This window comes from Anser brachyrhynchus, assembly GCF_964034855.1.
Source record: "Anser brachyrhynchus genome assembly, chromosome: 1".
Taxonomy (NCBI): domain Eukaryota; kingdom Metazoa; phylum Chordata; class Aves; order Anseriformes; family Anatidae; genus Anser; species Anser brachyrhynchus.
In genome coordinates this window covers 13,383,365-13,404,713 of record NC_137694.1, presented here as the reverse complement: position 1 = coordinate 13,404,713, position 21,349 = coordinate 13,383,365, and the positions used below count along the sequence as shown (strand labels likewise).

Genomic DNA, 21,349 nt, shown 5'->3' with positions numbered 1-21,349 from the left:
GGTTGTTATTCGCCTTCATAATTCATTGGAAAATATACCATTTGTTCATGATTTTTCTCATCTGTGGGATATATGGGTCTTTTTTTGCTCTTGTGCATTAAATTTTGTGTTCATACTCCATGAAGATCAATTTAAAAAAAGGTAAATTATTACCCCGTGATTTAAAGACATTAACTTCTGGCAGCAAATTAAAACCAGTCAATGAGATTTCATGCTAGGAGCAAACTGAAGTGATCTCTAATTGTTAACAGTTAGCCTTTTTAAAACCTGTGCTGAGAAGTCCTAGAAGTCTTAAAAAATTTAATGCCAACAAAGAACAGCAGAAGGAGGCAAAGATCAGTTAGTCCGAGTTCATTGTGAGGAAGGGTTCTGGAACAGATGATTAAATTATGCGTAAGAAAAAGTAGCTCATATTCCTTTAGTGAAATTCACGTCCAACAAAAAACAGTATTTCTTTATTTGAAAAGGTATTTCTTCTAGGAATGTTATCACCAGAACATATAGATGTAATCACCAGAATATATTCAAAACTGGTTTAAAACTACTGCTGTTAGTTCGATGTTGATTTAGGGGAGGACGTTTCAGATGGCATCTGTGTTGGGCCTTGTATTTAAATAACAGCTTCAGTAATGATTTGGGTAATGTAATGTATGTTACACGTAATATTGTGGAGGAGACAAAGCTGCACGATGTTATGAGTGCTTTGAAGGACACAGTTAAAACTCAAGTTTTTTCAGTTTTCAAAATCAATACTGTATTTTGTAAAATTTTGCGTTTTACAAAGGAAAAAATGAAACTAAAATAGGGTAAAATATGGAGTACCTGTTATAGCTAAGCAGAAATGTAGAGTACTGAATTATAAGGACCAGAGCCTTATATGTCAGTAATGGAATATGTTTTGTTTTAGATGCATTTGTTCACAGCATTTGTATGTAGAACAGTGACTGCTATGTTTTGTTTGGTGCTGGTAAGATTCCATATGGGGTATGGAGCAGGGGATGAAAAATTAAGACAGTTTTATGAAGACACATTGGAGAGTCTTGCATTGTTTCAAAACATCTCAGTAGTATTGTTCTATGAAGAAAAGGCTTAAATATAGCTCTTCCTAGGCCAGGAAAAAAAAAAAGATTGAGGCAATGCTGCAAAAAGTTTTTATGTATTTTAAACGAAGAGGACAATGGTCATTTGAATTCTTATCCTTTCCTTTGGTAGTGGACAGAAACAACTTTATTAAAAAGATGATGTCTGAAAAACTTATTTTTAGGTTGAAGAACATTGAGGGGGATATCTAGGCATCTCCATTGGTGAGGTTAAGAAAACACATGCATTTAGTATCAGATATATCTGGAACAGACTAATTTCTTCTTGTGTCAGAAGAGAAAGGTGAGATAAGAAAATTTGCAGTGTCTGACCTAGACTACTACTTCAAATACAGAAGCAGAAAAAAAAACACCATCTTCAAAAAAAAATGGCAAAACATTACATAATTGTACTGTAATTTGCATATTGCAAAATGAACAGGTTTTTTTGGACCAGTGGGAGGGAGAAAGGGAAGCTCACTCTAAATGCAGTGATTGTCAGAGTTCTGGAGTGGGAATCATGACAACTTCCACTTCTGTTATTCCTGTTGAGTTAAAAACTACATATACACAAATTATATATATATATATATACACATATAGCTTTACCTGTTTATTGATCTGGGCATATTTTTCTTGCAGTTCTATCTATTTGAAGACAGTTGTCTACTGAAAAAAAAACATTATTAACAGCGGAGTGTATGTATTAACTTAAAAAGATGGAGCATCTGGTAATGATTTAGGTAATGTAGTTCTCTTAAAAGTTGTCCAGCCTATACATCCGACATTATCTTCTCCAGGGTTTGGCATTCTGGAAGTTTCAGTAGTCTTGTTTTAATGTAAAGTGTTTACTACATGTTTTGTGTTCATCAATGAAACTTCCTTCAGTTTCCTTTACGATGTTTAGATGTATTCCATTTCATTTTGAATTGATGCTGCAGAGGTGATTGAAAATTTGTGGTGGCTAACTCAACAGAAGCACCTATTCCAACGATGTTGATGAGAAGAATAGCGCTCTCCAAGAGCTCCTTTCATTGAGTCTCTCCAAGCAGGCTTGAGGGCTCCCACAGAACAGGAAGCTTTTGTAAAAACATGCATGATACTTCTCTAATGAAGATAGTAAAGCAGAGCTGCAGATAATCTTTGACTCATACATATTTTTCAAAATACTTTATTATGCTTTCCTTTAGAGTTATCGCTTAAGGGAGATAGAAATCCTTATGATTTTGTTCAAGTATGGAAGCCTTCCACGTTGCTGTTAACTGCACTGCAGTTTAGCTAAATGGAATGGATATATTCTCGTACTACATTTTCATATGCTTAGTATTCTCTGCAGTTAAGGTGAAAAAACAGCATTGAATAACTTTAATCTACAATTTTCATTGAAAATACTATTTCTGCAGGAAGTCAGTGGTAGTTTGGCACTGTTTTTGTTTAAGATTTTCCAAGAATTGCCTGTAGCTTTTTAATAGCTGTCAGATTAATAAAATGTAAATGCCTGAACTCTTAAGTCCTGAATCTTTAATGCATCATTCTATAGATACTCAACAGCTGTAAATACATAAGGCACAAAAACTGACATTGAGAATATTTAGATTGACTTTATTCATCTTAAAATATTCACTGTATATATAAAAGCTTTCATGCTTTAAACTGTGCCTCCCTCTGTTTACGTGTACCACCTGGGTAGTGGTTTCTCAGTGCCAAAACTTACTGCTTTATCTCATATAAGACATCTGTTATGCTCTCTCTATTAAATATATTGCAGTCTCTTTTGTAATAACTGATTTGTGCCTAGTACTATTCAGTACTCTTTTATATCTAATCTTAAGATTAGATATTTTTGTCAGTCACTTTTAAAAATTACTATTGCGTTAATATTCTCACAACTTGCTCTTTCACTTCTGGATCAGGGTGATGCAATAAAGATGCCAGCTTCTGAGCAAATGGGGTAGAATCCCTGCAGAGTATAGAGAAAACTGAATCCTCACTGTATTGGTCCTGAATCATCGAGCCACCTTCATTGTTCGCATTCTTTTTCAAGTTTGCTGCCAACACCAGGGCTCTAAGCAGAATATCTCTGTTTATACGGTTGTCAAAAAGTAACAGCAGTGATGGCACCTAGGATATTAAATAAAGAATCCATACTTAATCATCAGAAGATTTATTTAGATCTACTTAATGTTAGCTTTTAAAAAATTGGAAAAAAATATCTTCACCCTCTAAAACAGCAGCTATGTAAACCAGAACTACATATGCTCTACAGCATGCATGTTTCCTCTTTAAAAAAGACTAGCTTGTGTGTGTATCACAGGCTAATCAATGCTTTGTACTTTCAGTCTCCAAAATACAGTGGTCTAGAAAATTCCTATCTGTGAGAGAGTCTGCTTTCATTATAAATAATGCTGGGTTTGCCCTCTGTGGTGATCTGAATGTTTGTATGTTAACGTATCTGATAGAACAGAAAAAGATACACTTTTAGCAGAGAACTGAAGGTTTAGCTACCCTAATCTTGTGTTAGTCATGAAAATCTGGCAGTATCTAGACTAGCTCTGCTTTTGGCAGATACGTCATAAAACAAAGTTTGATTTTTATCAGCCATTGCATATTTTAAGGAACTTATTTTGGAGAGGAGAAGGAGGATGCAGAACCATTCCAGTCATAGATCTTTGTTTTGTTGTGAGGAAAGGATGTAACTGAAATAAACCTGTATGCCAAGTAGCAAGTATCAGATAAAGTTCTCCATGGAGACATAAGTAAAGCACAAAGAGAGCTTATTTATAGTGCTTAGAGACAAAGATTTATGGATGCATTTGAGAAAGGAGGTGGGGATTTCAGTAGAATTTGATTTTATTTGGTACAGACCGTTAGCTATTGAAACAGCTGTTGAAAACAATGATCTATAGTAGTGGTTGTATTTGAACTTTGTACCCTATCTTCAATCTATATACTGACTGCAGGTCTGGAAAGGATATTTTGAGCTTGTTTTTGAAACTCATCAGGGTACTCTGTATATTACTTTAAAAAGTTCATGGTACTACTTCTGTGGTGGAAAGTAAGAACAGTCTTCAAATTGTTACTAATTATTTGGCTATAAACTAAAAGAGGGTAGGTTTACATTAAATATAAGGAAGAAATCCTTTACTCTGAGGGCAGTGAGGCACAGGCTGCCCAGAGAAGCTGTGGATGCCCCATCCCTGGAAGTGTTCAAGGTCAGGCTGGATGGGGCTTTGGGCAACCTGGTCTCGTGTCCCTGCCCGTGGCAGGGAGTTGGAACTGGATGATCTTTAAGGTCCCTTCTAACCCAAACCATTCTGTGATTTGGAATGGTGCACAGGAAGTATGACCAAGTGCCTTCAAATGCATATGCTCTGCGACTCTCCATTTGGAAGTAATACAGTCTGCAATTAATATAATCTGTAATACACTACAATCTAGAAGGCTAACCTGTGAAAGAATGCATACATCTAACTTTTAATTTTAACCATGTACTTGCTAAAATTTTACTCTGGAATTGCACGTGTACTTGTAATATACTTAAATTCTTCTAATGCATTTACACATCTATACACATATGTAATTGCTTAAAAAAGGGGATAAAAGTTAATGAAATAACAAGAACCTTACTTGAGCTCTGAGAAAATGTCTTGTCATGGCTGGATTTGCAGATAGGTTCACAAGTACTTTCAAAACTTGGATCTGAAATGAGGAACATACAAGCTCATTGCAAGCTCTAAAACCAGAACGTGTGAGAGCAGAAATTAGTGCTTCCTTATCATCTTTAGCCCTTTTGTCTGCCCACAACTTACCCCATTATGTTTTACTGTAGTCCACTATCCTCTGATTTTTTCATAACACCTCCTTTCTTCTTAGTCTTTGAACACAAATTTTCAGTAAAGGAAGGAAAGATTCATGCAGTCAAGCTGCTGCTCTTAATATTGTCACCAGACTGCAATGACTCCAATATTCTCTCTACTGGCTTACTTTTTTTTTTTTTTAAGATGAAAAAGACTATAGAATCTGCCTTTTCTCAGGACTTCAGTTTTCACACAATTACATCAGCAAATTAAATGAATCAACTCACTCTGTAATCCAGTTTTATGCAATTCTTAAATACAGGACTGATACTTTCTAAAAGCAGGATATGACAGTGAAAAAAGATGCCAATCTAAAGAATAAGCAGATAAAGAGCAGGATTCAGAGGAAAAAAAAAAGCAGGCTACTAAATTCTGATACCCAGCAAATCCAGTTTATTTTTTCCATTATACTAAGAGCTGGGATTGTTCCTGATGAAATGTGTTTTCAACAAGCCAAAAGTACTTATTTACTCATTCACTTATGCATCTGTGTTTTTCACAAGATGGACCTAAAAATCATTACGCATGACATCCTTGTCTCTAAATGGGAGAGACATGGTTTTGATGGACGGACTGCTCCGTGCATAAGGAGTTGGCTGGATGGCTGCACTCAAACAGTTGCAGTCAATGGCTCAGTGTCCGGGTGGAGACCAGTGACAAAAGGAATTCCTCAGGGGTCAGTATCAGGACTGGTGCTGTTTGACATCTTTGTCAGCAACACGGACAGTGGGATCGAGTGCACCCTCACCAAGTCTGCCGATGACACCAAGCTGTGTGGTGCGGCTGGCACGCAGGAGGGAAGGGATGCCATCCAGAGGGACCTGGGCAGGCCTGAGAGGTGGGCCTGTGCGAACCTCATGAGGTTCAACAAGGCCAAGTGCAAGGTCCTGCACCTGGGCCGGGGCAATCCCAAGCACAAACACAGGCTGGGTGGAGAATGGATTGAGAGCAGCCCTGAGGAGAAGGCCCTGGGCGAGCTGGTTGATGAGAAACTCAACATTTGAAGTCCCCATTTGAAGCTTTTCTCTTTCAATACTTCTGGCAATAATTCACAAATCAGCACAGAATCACAAATAATTTCCCATTGCAGCCGCACAGTTGCAAGAGATGTAACAACCGTAAGGAAAGGAAATGGAGATCTTAGGTTATCGCAGCTTGGCGTGTTTCCCCAGAGATTTGTGCATCAGTGAAGCCTTTCACATGCAGATAGATTCTCCTTGCTCTGTGATGCAATTGCAATGTTTCGGAAGTAGAAGAGAATTCTAGAGTTGCTGTAGCAAAGGCATAGAGCAACAGCAGCGCACACAGTGCTGGTTTGCTACAGCTCTAGCCCAATGAATGCACTATTGAGATGCTCTTCCCTCTCCCCCTTATTCCTGAATCTACATAGAGAAAGTAATATTGATCCACCTTTTACAGATTTTATGGACTGCTATCATCATGGAATATTTGATTTTCTAAGCACAGTCTAAGCCACGTAACAAAAACAGTAGAAAGGAGGCTAGTAAAACAGCTTCGTAACTGGTTTGTAAGAATACAGTACTCATTACCTGTGTCCTTTCAGATCCTTCCGAAAGCACATGAAGAAGGCATGGGATCTTGTTTATCATCTTATGGTGGTAGTCACTGGTAACAGACATATTTGTCAACAACCTGAGCCCAGCGAGCTGCAGATCAGAGTTCAGAGGGGCTGATTCAACATTCTTACAAACTTGCTCAATATATACCTAGGGAAAAAGGGAAGGTTCCTTTTTAATACAAACACATTTTCTATTCACAAATAGTACCAATGGTCTAGCAACAGCAGCCTAAATTGAACACTGTTCAATACATGATCTAATCAAGGTACTTGGAAGCAAGTACTTTGCTTTGTTTTGTTTTTAGAACACACAGATACTCTGTTGGCCTGACAGAAGCAGACAGTACAGACTCATGCTAAATAACTTCCCTGAAGCAGAAATTACTCTGAAAACCCAAATTGCTTTGACTCCATTCTAGAAGTGACTTACTTCATTTAAGGAGTTGTTTCAAAAATGACTTAAAGGCCTTCTTAAATATTGAGATCAAGCTAATGATAAGTCTTGGAATGACATCCCTCCTTCCAACTGTGTGGCCCATTCACTGGCATACTCCTCAAGAGCAATGATGACAACTGACACTTGCAACTACTATTTACCTAGATTTCTTCTGGGTGACAGCACACAATGAATCTTGGAGCCCTAACTAAGAAAAAAAAATACTTTGCATTTATCAAAGGAGTTATTTTCTACCTATATGCCTACATAAATGTTTTTAATTGGCAAGCACCACTTCAAAAAAAAAGTTGCTCAGCACTAAAGATGCTGCAAATGATCACATACAGTCAAAATGTCTTTTTATCAAGCTAATGAAAAAATGACCAAAAGTCTTAAAACCTGCACATAAACTCACTGCTTGGACACTTCTTGATTAGATAATGTCAAAAATGGCTGCTTTTTTGATGGCTGGTCCTGTCTCATTCATACCATCTTTTGTATCTACCAGCCGGACTTGTTGCCATCATTACAGACTTATCTTTTAGGATTAAAATATCACAGTGAAAACTGCGTTGCAGACAAGCCCAAGGGATCAATTACCATTTTATTCTCCAGTTCCTTTGCCTAGGCATCACGCTAGGCTCAGCCTGCTACTCGTCTTATTAAAAAACTGTTGCTGATGTTCTAGACGTATTTGGAAATCATGTTGTCTCACATAATTTCACTATAAATTAACAGCACAATCTCTGTTCAGTGGTATTTGGTGAAAACTAAACACAGGCTGTCTAGTTTCCTAAGTGTCTTTTTTTATAAAAGGAATTGTTAGTGTTACGATGCATTTTTAAGTCATCCATTTGGCCTTAGGATACACAGATCATCCAGATCTGATGTCTCATATGTCTAACCTCAAAACATTTTAGCATCCTTCCCTGTATTTAATAAATATGTTGGAAGCCCTGTACTATTTTCTGTGACTCAATTACTCTTATTTTTTTCCCTGTACGAAACTTACCTGTATCTCTTCCTGATTTTTAATATTCATACTCAAATTATTAAGTGCATTTAGTGCTTTTTCTGTAACTTTGGGAACACAACCTGAGAGCATCCCTCCAATAACAGAAAGGCCATCCAAATTTCGAATCATATCCTGAAATATAAAATACATATAGTAAGATTACTACAATTTTTAAATTAAGTGCTGAAGGCTTTACTCAAAGTTTCTGTTTTAATCCACATGGAATGTGTGAATGACTTCCACATGACAGACTACTTTGTTTAGAGGGTGTTAGCAGTTTATTTCTCTGTGTTATCATCCCATACAAAAATAAACTATGTATGGCATTTATTTTGAAACTATTACCAGCTTACGGTGTCAAAAATATGTTGGAAAGTAATTTCATTTCACAGACATCAATACTATACATCCTTCTGAAGAGCTGCTCAGAAAATAATAGAATTTTGAAGAGCTTGCAAATTCAGACAGCTCCTAAAGCTGGTAGAAAAATATCCGTTATGCTTTGCTTCTGCTAAATGGGAGAAGGATTTGATACAGCTTGTTAATTCTAAGATGTGCAATCACTAAGCTGCCCTTTGACTTTGAATATATTGCTTCCACTGAAATTACCAATAGTCCTGCTTAGGGTCAAAGTATTATTTGATGTTATTTGGCAATGGCATAATGCCTTTACTTCTAAAACTTGGTGCAAAGAATGCTTAAAGCATCTCAGATTATGCACAATCAAAGGTAATAATTGCATATCAAGTTTATAGAATAGTTGAGACAATGAACAGGTCACAGTACCTAATAGTCCTGTCCGATCAGAAGAGAGTTTCAAGATGCAGCTTTATATTATTACAAGTAGAAATTATAAAACTTTGTCTTTCTTTTCCCTTACACTTAGTGAATTGGTCTTTTGGTGATTTAATGACTTCTAAATGAGAAAAAAAATAAAAATAAAAACTATTTTCGAGAAAATGGAAATGGGTCTTGATTCAGTTACATTGTGTTCTGAGAGATTTCTATTAGGAAAAGAGTTCTAAGCAGCCAGAATAGACAGCTGTCATAAGTTCCATACAAAAAGAAAAAGAAAAAAAAAAGAAGTGTGTGCGGGGGCAACCCTGGAGGTTAAGCCTTTACAGACATGAAAATGTGCATCCATCTCAAAGCTTTTCTGCATCATATTCCCAACTGAATTGAAGAGACTTAGTTGGGAAGCTACTAAGATGCAAATGGCATGCAACTTTATAAACATAAAGAACTACATTAAATTATCTCAGTAGATTTCAGATCAGATCCTGAAATTATTTAACTTCTCAAATTCAACCCTTTAATTAACATTACACAACTGTAAGCAACAAAAGATATAAAGATATTTACAGTACTTTGAAAACACAGAATGCTGTACAAAGTTGTATAAATGTAATTTGTACAAAGATTAAGCTTAGATAAATCTTCTGAGGCTGGTAAATTACATTCTTTGTACTAGCAGGAAATAAAGGCATAGACAGAAAATGGATTTTGGAACACAAGATAACCTAGCTCTCAGTCTTGTGTCTCAGTCTCCAGCAAAACAGCACCTTTCATTTTCCATACCGACTGGTATTGAAACACCATTGTTTTCTACAAAACAATACTTACTTGATTTACAGAGAAGGCGGCACTGTTGCTGACAGTGATTAAAGCTTGCTCTTGAATTAATGGATCATCTGTGGCCTGGAGCAAATGAATAAGTTTCTGTAGAGCATCCGCATCCATGGTATGGGGTGACTCTGGAGGACTTTTTTCTTCCACTGTTTAAAAATTAAATGAAATACTTAATAAAATTTCACTTAGTTACCACTGAATGCTTTTTTTACCAAGCTGAGCCCTAGCTCTTAGTTATAGTACATATTGTTCTGAGTTTGACTGTACCCAACCACCATATCATAGCAAAAAGATTCTGTTTTACCACAGCAGGACTCCCATCCTTTTTCCTGAATCCCATGGCTATTTCTTTTCAAAGTAGGGAAAAAAAAATAAAGGAGTATGTAAACAGAGCTTGGTGTACATTACTCTTTGGTTAACCAACAGCAAACTTCCCATTCAAAATTATAGGGAATATTCACCAAACATGCTAATTTTTTTCTAATGTTCCCTGAAATGAAACGTGGAGATCTGTCTGAACACTGTGGGAAAAGAGAATAAAACTTCTGATTTGAGGACTACTATTTCCAGAAATTATGCTAATAACATTTTGCCAGTAAACTGAGGTTCTTTGACAAAGTAACAGCCAAAATATTAACAATGCTGCTGTTCACAGAGTGCAGTCACTTAGCTAACTGAGGAAGGCCACTTCTCAGTCAGAATGATGCTATGGAGTACCTGGCTTTCAAAAAAGCGTGACACTAGTGACAACAAGGACCATTTTCAACCAGGTTGGAGGCAGAACTATTTAGCTAGCTGAACTGTCTGAAGGCCCGATCTGTGACTACTGGACTAGTCACGGATAGCTGGAAATGACTTTTGAAAGCTAAGAAATCCTTCACAGGTTCTCATATTTGCTGCCAGCACTTCCTCGGGCAAACACCATAGTGTTCCTTGATTTAAAAAATAAATAAATAAATAAAATCAAAGTAAATTATGACAATCCAACAGCTAGCTTGGAAAACAAACTAAATTGGTTCTTATCTGCACTTTCATATTGCAAGTTCCTTCAGGCCCACTTTGCATAGCTTTGAGTTATGGGGGAACACAGCTTCAACACCAGAACAGCATATAAGCCTGTTAAGTTGATACATCGATTGTATATATACATTTAGGAGAATTAAAAATGCGTATATTTGAGGGTGGTTGTTGTGTTTTTTTTTTAAATAACGCATCCTCTGCACAGCCCTGTAGGGGCACCCCCTCACACGGAGCCCAGCCCCTGCCACACACGGCGGCTCCTCCCCGCGGCCCGGGGCCTCTCCCAGCCGCTGAAGGCGACCGAGCCCCCGGCCCTGCCGCCATCCCCTCCCCGCCTCACCTGCGGGCGGCCGCCGCCGGCGCCCCCCGCCCGCCGCCCGCCGCCACAGGCAGTAGCAGGCGGCGGCCCCGAGCAGGAGCCCGGCCGCGGCCGCCCTCACAACCGCCCCCCGCCGCTCCCCCATCGCCCCGGCCGCGGAAGCAGCCGCCCCATCCGGCACCGCCCCGCCGCCGGGGGGGACGCGGGGGGGCTGAGGGAGATGAAGGAGATGAAGGGCTGAAGGGCGCCGGGCATTGCCGTACCTCAGCGTGACTTCAGCTTTCGCGCGCACAGCAGCCGCGAAGAGCCTTTGTGAGACACTTGGGAGAAAAAGGAGAACGCTCTTTTTTATTGCTATTATTTTTATTTTTAACTATTCGTCTATTTACAGAGACGACTAAAAACAAACATAGTAAAGTCTTAACAAAATACACGAACGCATTAGAAATAAACGCGTTGAAAATATTCGCCCCGGGGGTGCTGCTGACCACCCCCTCGCCCTGCCCGCTCTCCTTTACTTCAGACACCGACGGGTGGAGCCCCGGCTGCCGCCCGCAGCCCCGCGGGGCCCGCCGCCATGGCGCCCCTCAGCACCTCCGGGCCTCCCTCGGCCGCCGCCACCGACGAGGTAATGGCGGCGGCCTCGCCTCAGCTCCGCGGCCGAGGCGGGCACCTCGGGAAAGCGGGACCCTGAGCTTCCCCGTCAGCTCGGGGGGAAGGGAGCACTGAGCTGCTTTGGCACCTTCCACGATTTGATAAAAGTTCTTTGGGTTTGGTTACGGAAATGCTTGTAGGTTTCAGGAGGAAACTGGCGTGTTCAGCGGCTGCGTACTTCCCTTCTTGCTGAGCGCTGTGTGTAGTTTGCGTATTTTATGGCCTGTCAAAAATGGCAGTGGGCCACGTCTTGGGTATTGGTGGATTAGAGGCTTATTGACACAGGAGGAAATACATTTCCATGAAACATTAGGGCGTAAAACCATGTCACAACATGAAGGACTGCAGAGCAAACAGTTTGTATTTCCAGCTTCAGCATTCTTCCCTATTCTCTATATTTCTTTGCTTTCTTCCCTTTTTACCTATGTCAATTTCACCTCTGTCTAGTTCAAAGTCTGCAGCAGCCCTTTTGCAGTTTCCTTGAACAATAACAATACAAAAAAAGCAGTTTAACAGTCATCCTGATACTTTTCGGGTACCAAAAATAGAACCCACTTGCAAGCAGCTATTACAGCCAGGATTTCCATGGAAACAGTCATAAAAAATACAGAGCCAATTAGAATAATTATGGAGCAGCACGCCAAGCAGACTGAGTACCTCTCATGAGAATCCTTCTCTTGATCATTCTTTCTTTTTGTTTTTTGTTTTAAGCTCAGAAAAACATAAGATAAAATGTATCCTATGCATATGGTGTATTTCTTGATTCGGCACTTCAAAAATAGCTGTAATTTACATTTCCAAGCAAAAGTTATAAATACCTTTATAGCAATAGTGGCATTAAGTTAATAAACTAAAAATGAAAGAACTCAGGTTCAGATTAAAGGGAGTTTCTTCAGGGAAGGAGCCAGTTATAAAATTAGTCTCTGTTAGATCTTTTCATCTTTTTTTTTTTTCCCCTTGTTTATTAGATATTGGTGCTCACTAATGCCCAGTCATATTTTTAATTTATTGTATTTTCATTTCTTTATGAGGTTACAGTATGCTTGGTACAACGATAAATTAAATGATACTGGTTCCTATATTAAGGAACGTCAAAACTAAACTGAGATCTATGAACGTTTATGTAAATATTCTCAAAATTAAGAAGGGTATGGAGTTCTAAAATGGACATTTGCTTAAGTCATTTTATGATTAGGTTGTGGTTTGAACATGGTCCAGACACAGTTGGAGTCCAAATAATTGTGTCCAAATAATTTGGGATTCCCTGCTGTGTCTGATTCTTTCATTCCTGTGTGATCTCTGTCTTTCAGATCCCGTCCAGATTTACTTTTAAACTATAACCATAAAAAGTTAGGTAAACTATAATCCTGCAAATAGTATATATATGATGATGACTTTCACTGCTATGAGTAGCTGTGTTCATGCAATGTTAAAATTCAATTTGCGTGCAGAACTGGCTCAATATTTTTCTGCCATATGACCCAGTTTAATTTTGCCATGAAGGATAAATCACTAAACTATTAGGAAGAGGAATGGGAAGTTCAAGGATTATGACTGGAATAGAGAAGCCTTTCAGAGTAATCAGGCTTTCTAGTCAGGATTAGTGGAAAACTGAAGGTCACGGCCAGTCCTGGCCTCATTGTGTTTCACCCGCCCCCCCTCTTTCCTTCTCTTCTGCTTTCAGGAATAGCAGTAGCAGCAGACCAGACCTGGGTCTCCAGAATAGATAAAGCTGACAACTGTTTTGTCACATTTTTGCATCAATTTTGTTATCAGTGGTAGTTATCAGTGGTAATCTTCTGTAGGCTGCAGCCCACCTTGCTGGAACTCATCCCAGGGATGCAAGCTTTTACTGTCTTTGCTAAAGTGCATCTGGTTTACAATGTATTCTCCTATTGCAGGTAGACATGAAGTAATTATAATCCTGCATTGACATTTAAGCAAGGTGTCATGGTAGATCTAAAATGTAAACAGTAGAGTAATTTGAATATGCGATGAGCAGCATGTCATCAGCACTGCGAGTGTGAGGACAGGACCTAACACATTTGTACCAACAAAACAAAATACCAAAATTAATATATATATAATATTTATTTATTTTTACATTGAGCTCACATACTACTACTTGTAATAGTCAACATCATTGTAAGGCTTAGAAACCTTGGTAATGACTTGGGATATTATGTTGTGCTTGGTGCTGTACATATATCAAAAGATGTTCTCTGCCCAAGTGCCTTCTAAGCAGTTGGTGAGTCAGCAAATGGATGTAAGAAACACAAATGGACATTAAAAACACACAGACACTGTAAGATCATCACTGGTGAGCAGGAGTTGCAGTAGTCACAACACATCAAAAGCAACAAAGGTCAAGGGCTATTATCCAATCTTCACGCCAAAAAAAAAAAAAAAAAAAAAGTTTGTTGTGGAACATCATTAGTTCATTTTCCAAAATTTGACAGGATACAGCCTCTTCATTTTAATAGGTGTTTTTGGAAAAGCACTGCAGATTATGAAGGTTTGCAAGAAGGCAACAGGAGCTGTTAGCTAAACCACACTCAGTGGCATCTACTGATTCTGGATAGCTTATGGGATTTTGGAGAATCATAAAGATTAAAAATTGCTGTATCTCTAATAAATTACTATGAAGAAGCTGTGTTGATTATGTCCTGGACTAGAAGTAAGAGAAAATAAAAAAAATATATGACTGTTAAGAATTGTTGGTAGAAGTGAATCTGTTGCATTTAGATTACCTGTTTTTTTGTTTGTTTGTTTTTTTAGGCATAGAACACAGATCTTGAAACTATGAAAAGTTCTTTTGCTTTGGAAAACATTATAGACAAGACATGGATGTTCCTTTGTCATCTTAGAGAGTGTTTTCTAAGGCACAGCTGACAGTCATCACCCGTGCCATCCTGTCATGTTATTTTCCGTATTGAAAATAAATGGAAGTTACTGTTGCAATGTCTGTTAACAAAACTATTGTTCTGTGTACTGAGGTCATTTCAATGGCAAAAAAGTGTCACAGCTAAAGAGTTTGTAAAGCTTCTTGGATATCAGGTATTTTTGTTCAGCTGCTGATTCTTAATAGCTTTCTATTTCACGCATGAATAAGAAGTAGGAATATATTTACATATGTAGGTATGAATGTATTTTTAACAGCTGCTAAAAGCATGCAGAAAAGGGGTTTAAAATGATTCTTCCATTACTAAGCTGTGTAGCATTAAATTGAATGCTAAACAATTTTAACTTTTTCTTTGTGAACTTTTAAACAACAGATGACCTTTGTCAGATTGCTGAACAGAGGCACTTCATAGGAAGATTGACCTAAATAACTGATAAATGTACTTCAACAGTTTTCCTGATTTTTTAAAAAAGAATTCATAGAATCATAGAATATCCCGAGTTGTAAGGGACCCACAAGGACCATCGAGTCCAACTCCTGGCTCCACACGGAACCACCCAAAAAACAGACCATGTGTCTGAGAGCACTGTCCAAACGCTTCTTGAACTCCAGCAGCTCGGTGCTGTGCCCACTGCCCTGGGGAGCCTGTCCCAGTGCCCGACCACCTCTGGGTGCAGAACCTTTCCCTAACCCCCAGCCTGACCCTCCCCTGTCCCAGCTCCATGCCGTTCCCTCGGGTCCTGTCGCTGTCCCCAGAGAGCAGAGCTCAGCGCCTGCCCCTCCGCTCCCCTCGTGAGGGAGCTGCAGGCCGCCATGAGGCCTCCCCTCAGCCTGCTCTGCTCTGGGCTGAACAAACCCAGGGCCCTCAGCCACTCCTCATACATCTTGCCCTCCAGCCATCTTTGTACACTTTGTACATCTTTGGACACATTCTTTGGACGCTCTCCAGCAGTTTTATACCTTTCTTACACTGTGGCACCCAAACCTGCATGCAGTACTGGAGATGAAGCTGCACCAGTGCAGAGCAGAGCAGGACAATCCCTTCCCTTGACTGGCTGGCAGTGCTGTGCCTAATGCATCCCAGGGTACGGTTGGCCCTTTTGTTTGCCAGGGCACACTGCTGGCTCGTGTTCAGCTTGCTGTTGACCAAAACCCCCAGATCCCTCTCTGCAGGGCTGCTTTCCAGCCTCTCATCCCTCAGCCAGGGTTGCCCCTTCCCAGGTGCAGAATCTGGCACTTGCTCTTGCCCTACAATTACTTTGTAGTTGATGAGCTGGGGATTGTATTGATAAGTAACTAACATTTGATGTATGAATGTTCTTTTATTTTATTTATTCAGTCTTATCGAAAAGTAAATTTTCTAGGTTGCGAAAAGTTAGCAGTTGCTGGGAAGAGTGTAGAAGTCTAATTGAAATAGCCAGACTTATGCAGATTTGGACTAATTTTTTCTTTTTTAAATTTCACACCCGGCCCAATTATCACTGAAGATTACCTGAATGAGAATGGCAAGACCAAGTGCTACAGTTCCTTTCCTTACCTAGGTTTTATAAAGAAATTCTCAAATAAGTTAAATAGAGGCCTTGCAGTCCAGTGTCTTGTTGGATATTTTGGATTTTCTGCGTTAAATCTTTCATAAATTCCAATGGAAAAAAGTTGCTTGTGTTCTTTTGAAAAGTTAAAAAGAAAAGAAAGTAAGTAAAGCTCATAATAATAAAAATTGGGATTCATATGGCAGACAGATCCTGGCTTGATCCAGGAGAGGGAGTAGCTGAACAACCTTAGGATTGGCTTTGGAAAATCTACCCATAGGAGAACTTGTGAAGAGTGCTATATAGCTGCCTGCATATTATTTAAAAGGGTATTATTTGTCATGAATTACAACCATGTGTTAGATTTATAATATTTTCTTAAAATAATCCACCATTGAGATATACCTTGAAAATTAAACTTTTATTAAGAGCCCTGAATAGATGTTATGGTTGTAATTAGTGTGTTAATTAGTATTATTAAATACTCAAGGTGTGTAAATTGAAGATAGTTTCATTGTGTCTGTGCATAAATAAATATTTTGCTTTGCCTTTTTTTAGTAATTTTAACTTGTAGGCATGTAAAAATACAACACATACACATGGCCAAAAAGGTCTGTTAATGTGCATCTATGTTCCAACTCTCAGTGATCTCTTACCCCAAACTGCTCTGCAAAGTCACAAATCATTTGAATTTGTACAGTAAGTCATTACATTCCTGCATTGACTTGATCCATCAAATATGTAGGAATTGCTCCAGATATTTCCTGTTATTAATATTTAGTTTTATCCTTACATAGATCAGTTGTATTACAGTAATGGAATCAATATGGATGTTAGAAAATGAAGTATTTCTTCTCCCAGAGTGCATACGTAAAAAGACATGGTTTGGGAAAATTAGCTGTAACTGGACAGCGAGATTGCATCATCAGAATTTTGGTGATGAGCTTACAGAGACTAGGCCAGAATGAATGGCAAAATTGAGACAAGGAGATTTAGTACCATCCAGCTGAACCATGGAGAATGACAGTAGTGAAAAGTGGGTTGAGAAAAAGAAAAGTAGTTTTCTAAGTGTCAGGGCTGGAAGAAAATCTAAAAACTCAGGTGTTGGTTTTGTGATAACTGTTAAAAGCCAGTTTCTTGGTAACCAACAGAGGGAAATATAAGCATAACTATGTGTCCCAGGATAAAATCTTTTGCATTAATGTAGATTGGTGTTTCATCAAAAATACACAGTCATGTTCTGAAATTTTTACCTGGAAAACAACCTTCTAATTTATCATTTCTATTAAATATTCATTTAAATAACCAGACTTCGCCCATATGCTTTTAAAAATCAATACAATTTAGCAGTTCTTCCTGTATGTGAGCTCACAACCCAAAAATAAATGAACTACATCCTCTAGCTGAAGACAGCTAAATGCAAGTGAGAAAAATAGTTAATCAGTTATTGTGCATTATTCCTAAAATGTAATGCAAAGTAGTGTGGTAACAATCTTGAAAAGCAAATCTTACTATAAACTTTGTTTTGTTTACAATATTCGTTACAAGATTGATTTCTGGTCATGTTTCCCAATTCAACATATTCTTAGCTGCACAGAGTTAATCTTGCTTTAAATTGTGTGTGTGTGTGTGTGTGTGTTTTTCCTTTTATTAAAAAATAAAAGTATCTAATTTCACAAATATTCATTTTTTAATGCACATTTAAAATGAAATTATTAGTAGGGGTAGTTACAGAAATACCGCATATTTTATTACTGTCCTAAACCTAGTGCTTTGAAGTCTAGCAACTGAAATATGATGATACATGTAATATTCCGTTTAAAATATAAATGAAATTAAAGGTTAGTGATAAGAATAAATGTCTCTATTTTACAATATTTTAAAAGAAGCTGGTAATCTTGGATTTATTTTAATATTTTCATATCTAGATGCTTCTTTACTGTTAACACAAAGATACTAATTTGCAGTTTCTTTTTGCTGGCTCTGCTTTGTGGTGTAATTGCTTTGCATCCAGAAGACCCGCTTACACTTTTAGACGAAAAGATCAGAGAAATAATGTAAAAAGGAATAGATTCTGTATTATGGCATGTATTAAATTGTGTGTATGTTACGTGGTTTATAATACTGAACTTGGACTTCAAAATGCTGATGCCATTTGTAGCGTAGACTGCATGTTGAATATAAATATTAATGGCACGCAATACTGCAAATACAGTGAGACTGATATTGGAGGTACTTTCTAAAAACATTGCAAATCCTTTTCTTTTGATATCTATTTTTTTTTTTGTCTAAAGAATACGTAATGAATATGACTTCTACTTAATGTTCCTCAAAAACCTTTACTTATGTGGTAGTTAAACTGAGGTAGCGTTACTTGTTATAACATCATTGCAGTCAGTGACGTATTACCTATACAAACCATGGATAAATAATTAATTTTACTATTTTTTCTCTTCCCTTTGTGTTCTTTCACTCTTGTAAGTGAAGTCATCACAGCACAAGATAAAAGAGACTGAGTATTTAATTCTGCTTACACTGTACTCTTAGAGAGTAGAGATTGACTTAAATGGAAGCAAGCTTTGGCCACTAAAATATGCTTATCAAAATATATGCAACTAGCACAGGCAACAAATGCCATCCGATTATTTTTTTGTTGTTGTTAAAATGTGTTTTACAGGAAGTGGTTTTTCCTCAGACTTTTTGCCCACTGTTAAGAAAAAAAATAATAAAAAAATAAATCTTGTTTAGTTTGTGGTTAGTCTGTAGCTGACGAAAGAGAAAAAGCATGTATATGTATTTTTCGCTTACTCTACAGAAAACAGTATTTAGAGTTTTGCATTAGATATGAATATTGTAAGATTGTATGTTCTTACCCTTTTCTGAAGCACGTTCAGCTGTTGGTGCAGCTCATGTGAAACTGATTTTCCCCTCCTGCTCTAGCTTTCACATATAGATGAGTTGAGGTGTGTTTCAATAAAAGTTGTGTTTGTAAATATGTGGTCTCTGAGATTACAAATTCTAGTCCATGAGTGAAGAGAACAAACTATAATGATATTTGCTTTGACATGAATCACTAAGAAGATGAAGTACCCTCTTTTTTTTTTTTTTTTTACTAGCTGGACTTCATCCAAGAATGCAGTTTCATTTGTAAACATGCATTATGAAGTCTGATATTTTATGATATAATCAGGAATAAGCTGTGAGAAAACTTTAAATACTGAGAAGAACTTCTGAGATTGTAATGTAAGGGAACAGGAAGAAAAGAAAAAAAATGAGGAAAAGTTCGTAGCTATGCAGACACCTGGAGAGAAAAACTCAGGTAGTGAAAGAGTTTTGTACAGGAAGGAGACGGAAGGCTTTAATTCAATATGTATTAAATTTTGTGTTACAAGTAAAGTCTATACTATATAATTGTTTTAGAGCTCAGCTTAATTGGGTCTGCTGTCATCGATAGAACCTTTGGTAAGGGACTGTTCTATTGTGGTATGAATTCTATAAAATCATTTCAGAAAATTGCCGCGTTCATCACTGGATTAAAACTGACCCCAAAAGAAACCGCTGATCTATTTATATGGGAGCTAGAAAAACGTAGAGAAAGATAGATGGGAAAAAAAAAAAAAAAGGAGGGATGGGAATATAATGGATAAAGTCATGGTTAATGCTAAAAAAATTATGCATCTTTTGCAATGTGAAGAAACTCTAATTTCAGTTAACCAGTTAACCAGTCAGGTACTCAGGGAATTATCTTGCTTACATATTCTGTGCAATTGTCACTTCTGGTTGAATTTTCAGTAGGAGGTGGATAATAAATCCTTACTCTTTGGGCCCATATAAGCAGGGATCTCAGGAGCTGTCTGGAGCTCAGATACTCTGCATGCACTCAGGCTGACTTAGATACATCGTGGTAGCAGATAAAATCGCTACAGTGAGTGATGCAGGTTTGTGCTCTTATTGTATCTTTCCCATGGAGTAACAGAATTTCTCATATCATAGGGTTCATCAACAGCCTGAATGATGAGATTTTATTGTTTACATTATTTATGACGTCTTTCCTAAAAGTTGAAAAATGACTTGATTTTCTTTTAATTTTGGCCCTCTGGTAAATACTTTTCATTTCCATAGTTTTCACAGATGCATAATGCAACATATTCTTTTTAAATTTTGGCACTTGCAGTGTGTTATCTGTATTTTAAAATTAAAACTAAACAGTTTCCTACCTGAACATGCCATGGCCTGTCTGCAACAGCATGAAACATTGCTTCAACTGCTGAAAATATGAAATATCTGTTAATTAAATATTAATTCCGGGTTGGATGTGGCCCTGGGCGACCTGATATAGTGGGTGAAACCCCTGTCACGGGGTTGGAACTGGGTGATGCTTAAGGTCTTTTCCAACACAGGCCGTTCTATGATTCTATGAAGATGAGAAACAAAGTAGTATAATCTGATAGGAAGTGACTAAGACATTGAATATGTTGAACTGTGATGTACATGGTATTTCAAAATAGCTCTAAGAATAGCATTAAACATGGTCATTTGTTTTTGCATTTTGTAAACATTTTAAAATGTCTGCTGTAATTTGTAATTAAATTGTAATGAAAGTGATGCAGGTCTTAATCCTTCAATAATAAAGTTAAGTATCATAACATGTAACTATAATCTATTAACTATAAAGAAAAGATGCATTTTCTTTTCAGGATAATAATATTGTTAGTATAACTTAATTCCTTTTTGAAGGAATATGTGTATTGATCCATTTTTATACTCAAACTTTTCAGAACACTCTTTTTGGACTAGATAGTGAACAACTGGTAAAAATCATTGAACGTTTGCATTAACTCTGTACTGTGAACAAATTTTCCAATACCAAATGTTCAAATTCTGTTTTTAAGTCTTCTCATGTTTTTATACCTAATGCCAGGAATGTGACACTTTGCATTTCTTTCTATTGATACTGATTTGCAATCTTCCATAAATTAATATAATGGGAGATGAGCATAGCATCTAGTGTTATGGTAGGAAACAGGTAGTACCTTTTTCATATTTTGTCATAATTTAAAAAAAGTTCCATATGAACATGGATCCAGTTTCAATATATATTTTTTTCTATGCATTATTTGGTTTCACTTACTCTGATTCCACTAAATAGTGTTATAAAACCATTAAATAATGAAGTGAATAAATTTTATTAAAACTGTGCATTGACACAGGATAACTATTTGTAGATAAAGTATGTCTGGTAGTATTTCTGATCACTGCAGCCAGCTATAATGGCATGGTTTGTGTTTATGTTAGTAAATTATCTATGTTTCTTGGGGTGCATATGCAGA

At 37.5% G+C, this 21,349-nt stretch overlaps 1 protein-coding gene and 1 long non-coding RNA gene across 2 annotated transcripts; one reads left to right on the top strand and one right to left on the bottom strand.

The window, feature by feature from the left end:
* Window positions 1–1,679: 1,679 nt before the first annotated feature.
* ARMC10 (armadillo repeat containing 10) lies at window positions 1,680–11,112 on the bottom strand. The gene is made up of 6 exons (XM_080575369.1): window positions 10,956–11,112; window positions 9,590–9,741; window positions 7,964–8,098; window positions 6,487–6,663; window positions 4,707–4,778; window positions 1,680–3,200 (listed from the first exon to the last, which is right to left on the bottom strand). The coding sequence occupies exons 1-6, from the start codon at window positions 11,077–11,079 to the stop codon at window positions 2,946–2,948; spliced, it is 915 nt and encodes a 304-aa protein (XP_080431495.1). The 5' UTR covers window positions 11,080–11,112; the 3' UTR covers window positions 1,680–2,945.
* A 127-nt stretch (window positions 11,113–11,239) lies between these two features.
* Window positions 11,240–20,940, top strand: LOC308187439. Its single transcript, XR_013944693.1, has 2 exons — window positions 11,240–11,562; window positions 14,367–20,940. It is a non-coding gene; the product is annotated as an uncharacterized lncRNA (long non-coding RNA).
* Window positions 20,941–21,349: the final 409 nt, after the last annotated feature.

What these genes read in the sequence shown, in the direction of transcription:
- ARMC10 (XM_080575369.1), bottom strand. Translation starts at nt 11,079, where the DNA reads ATGGGGGAGCGGCGGGGGGCGGTTGTGAGGGCGGCCGCGGCCGGGCTC. An exon ending in CCGCCTTCTCTGTAAATCAA is followed by an intron (nt 8,099 to 9,589) that starts GTAAGTATTGTT and finishes TTTATATTTCAG; the next exon opens with GATATGATTCGAAATTTGGA. An exon ending in AAGGATCTGAAAGGACACAG is followed by an intron (nt 4,779 to 6,486) that starts GTAATGAGTACT and finishes TCCTCATTTCAG; the next exon opens with ATCCAAGTTTTGAAAGTACT.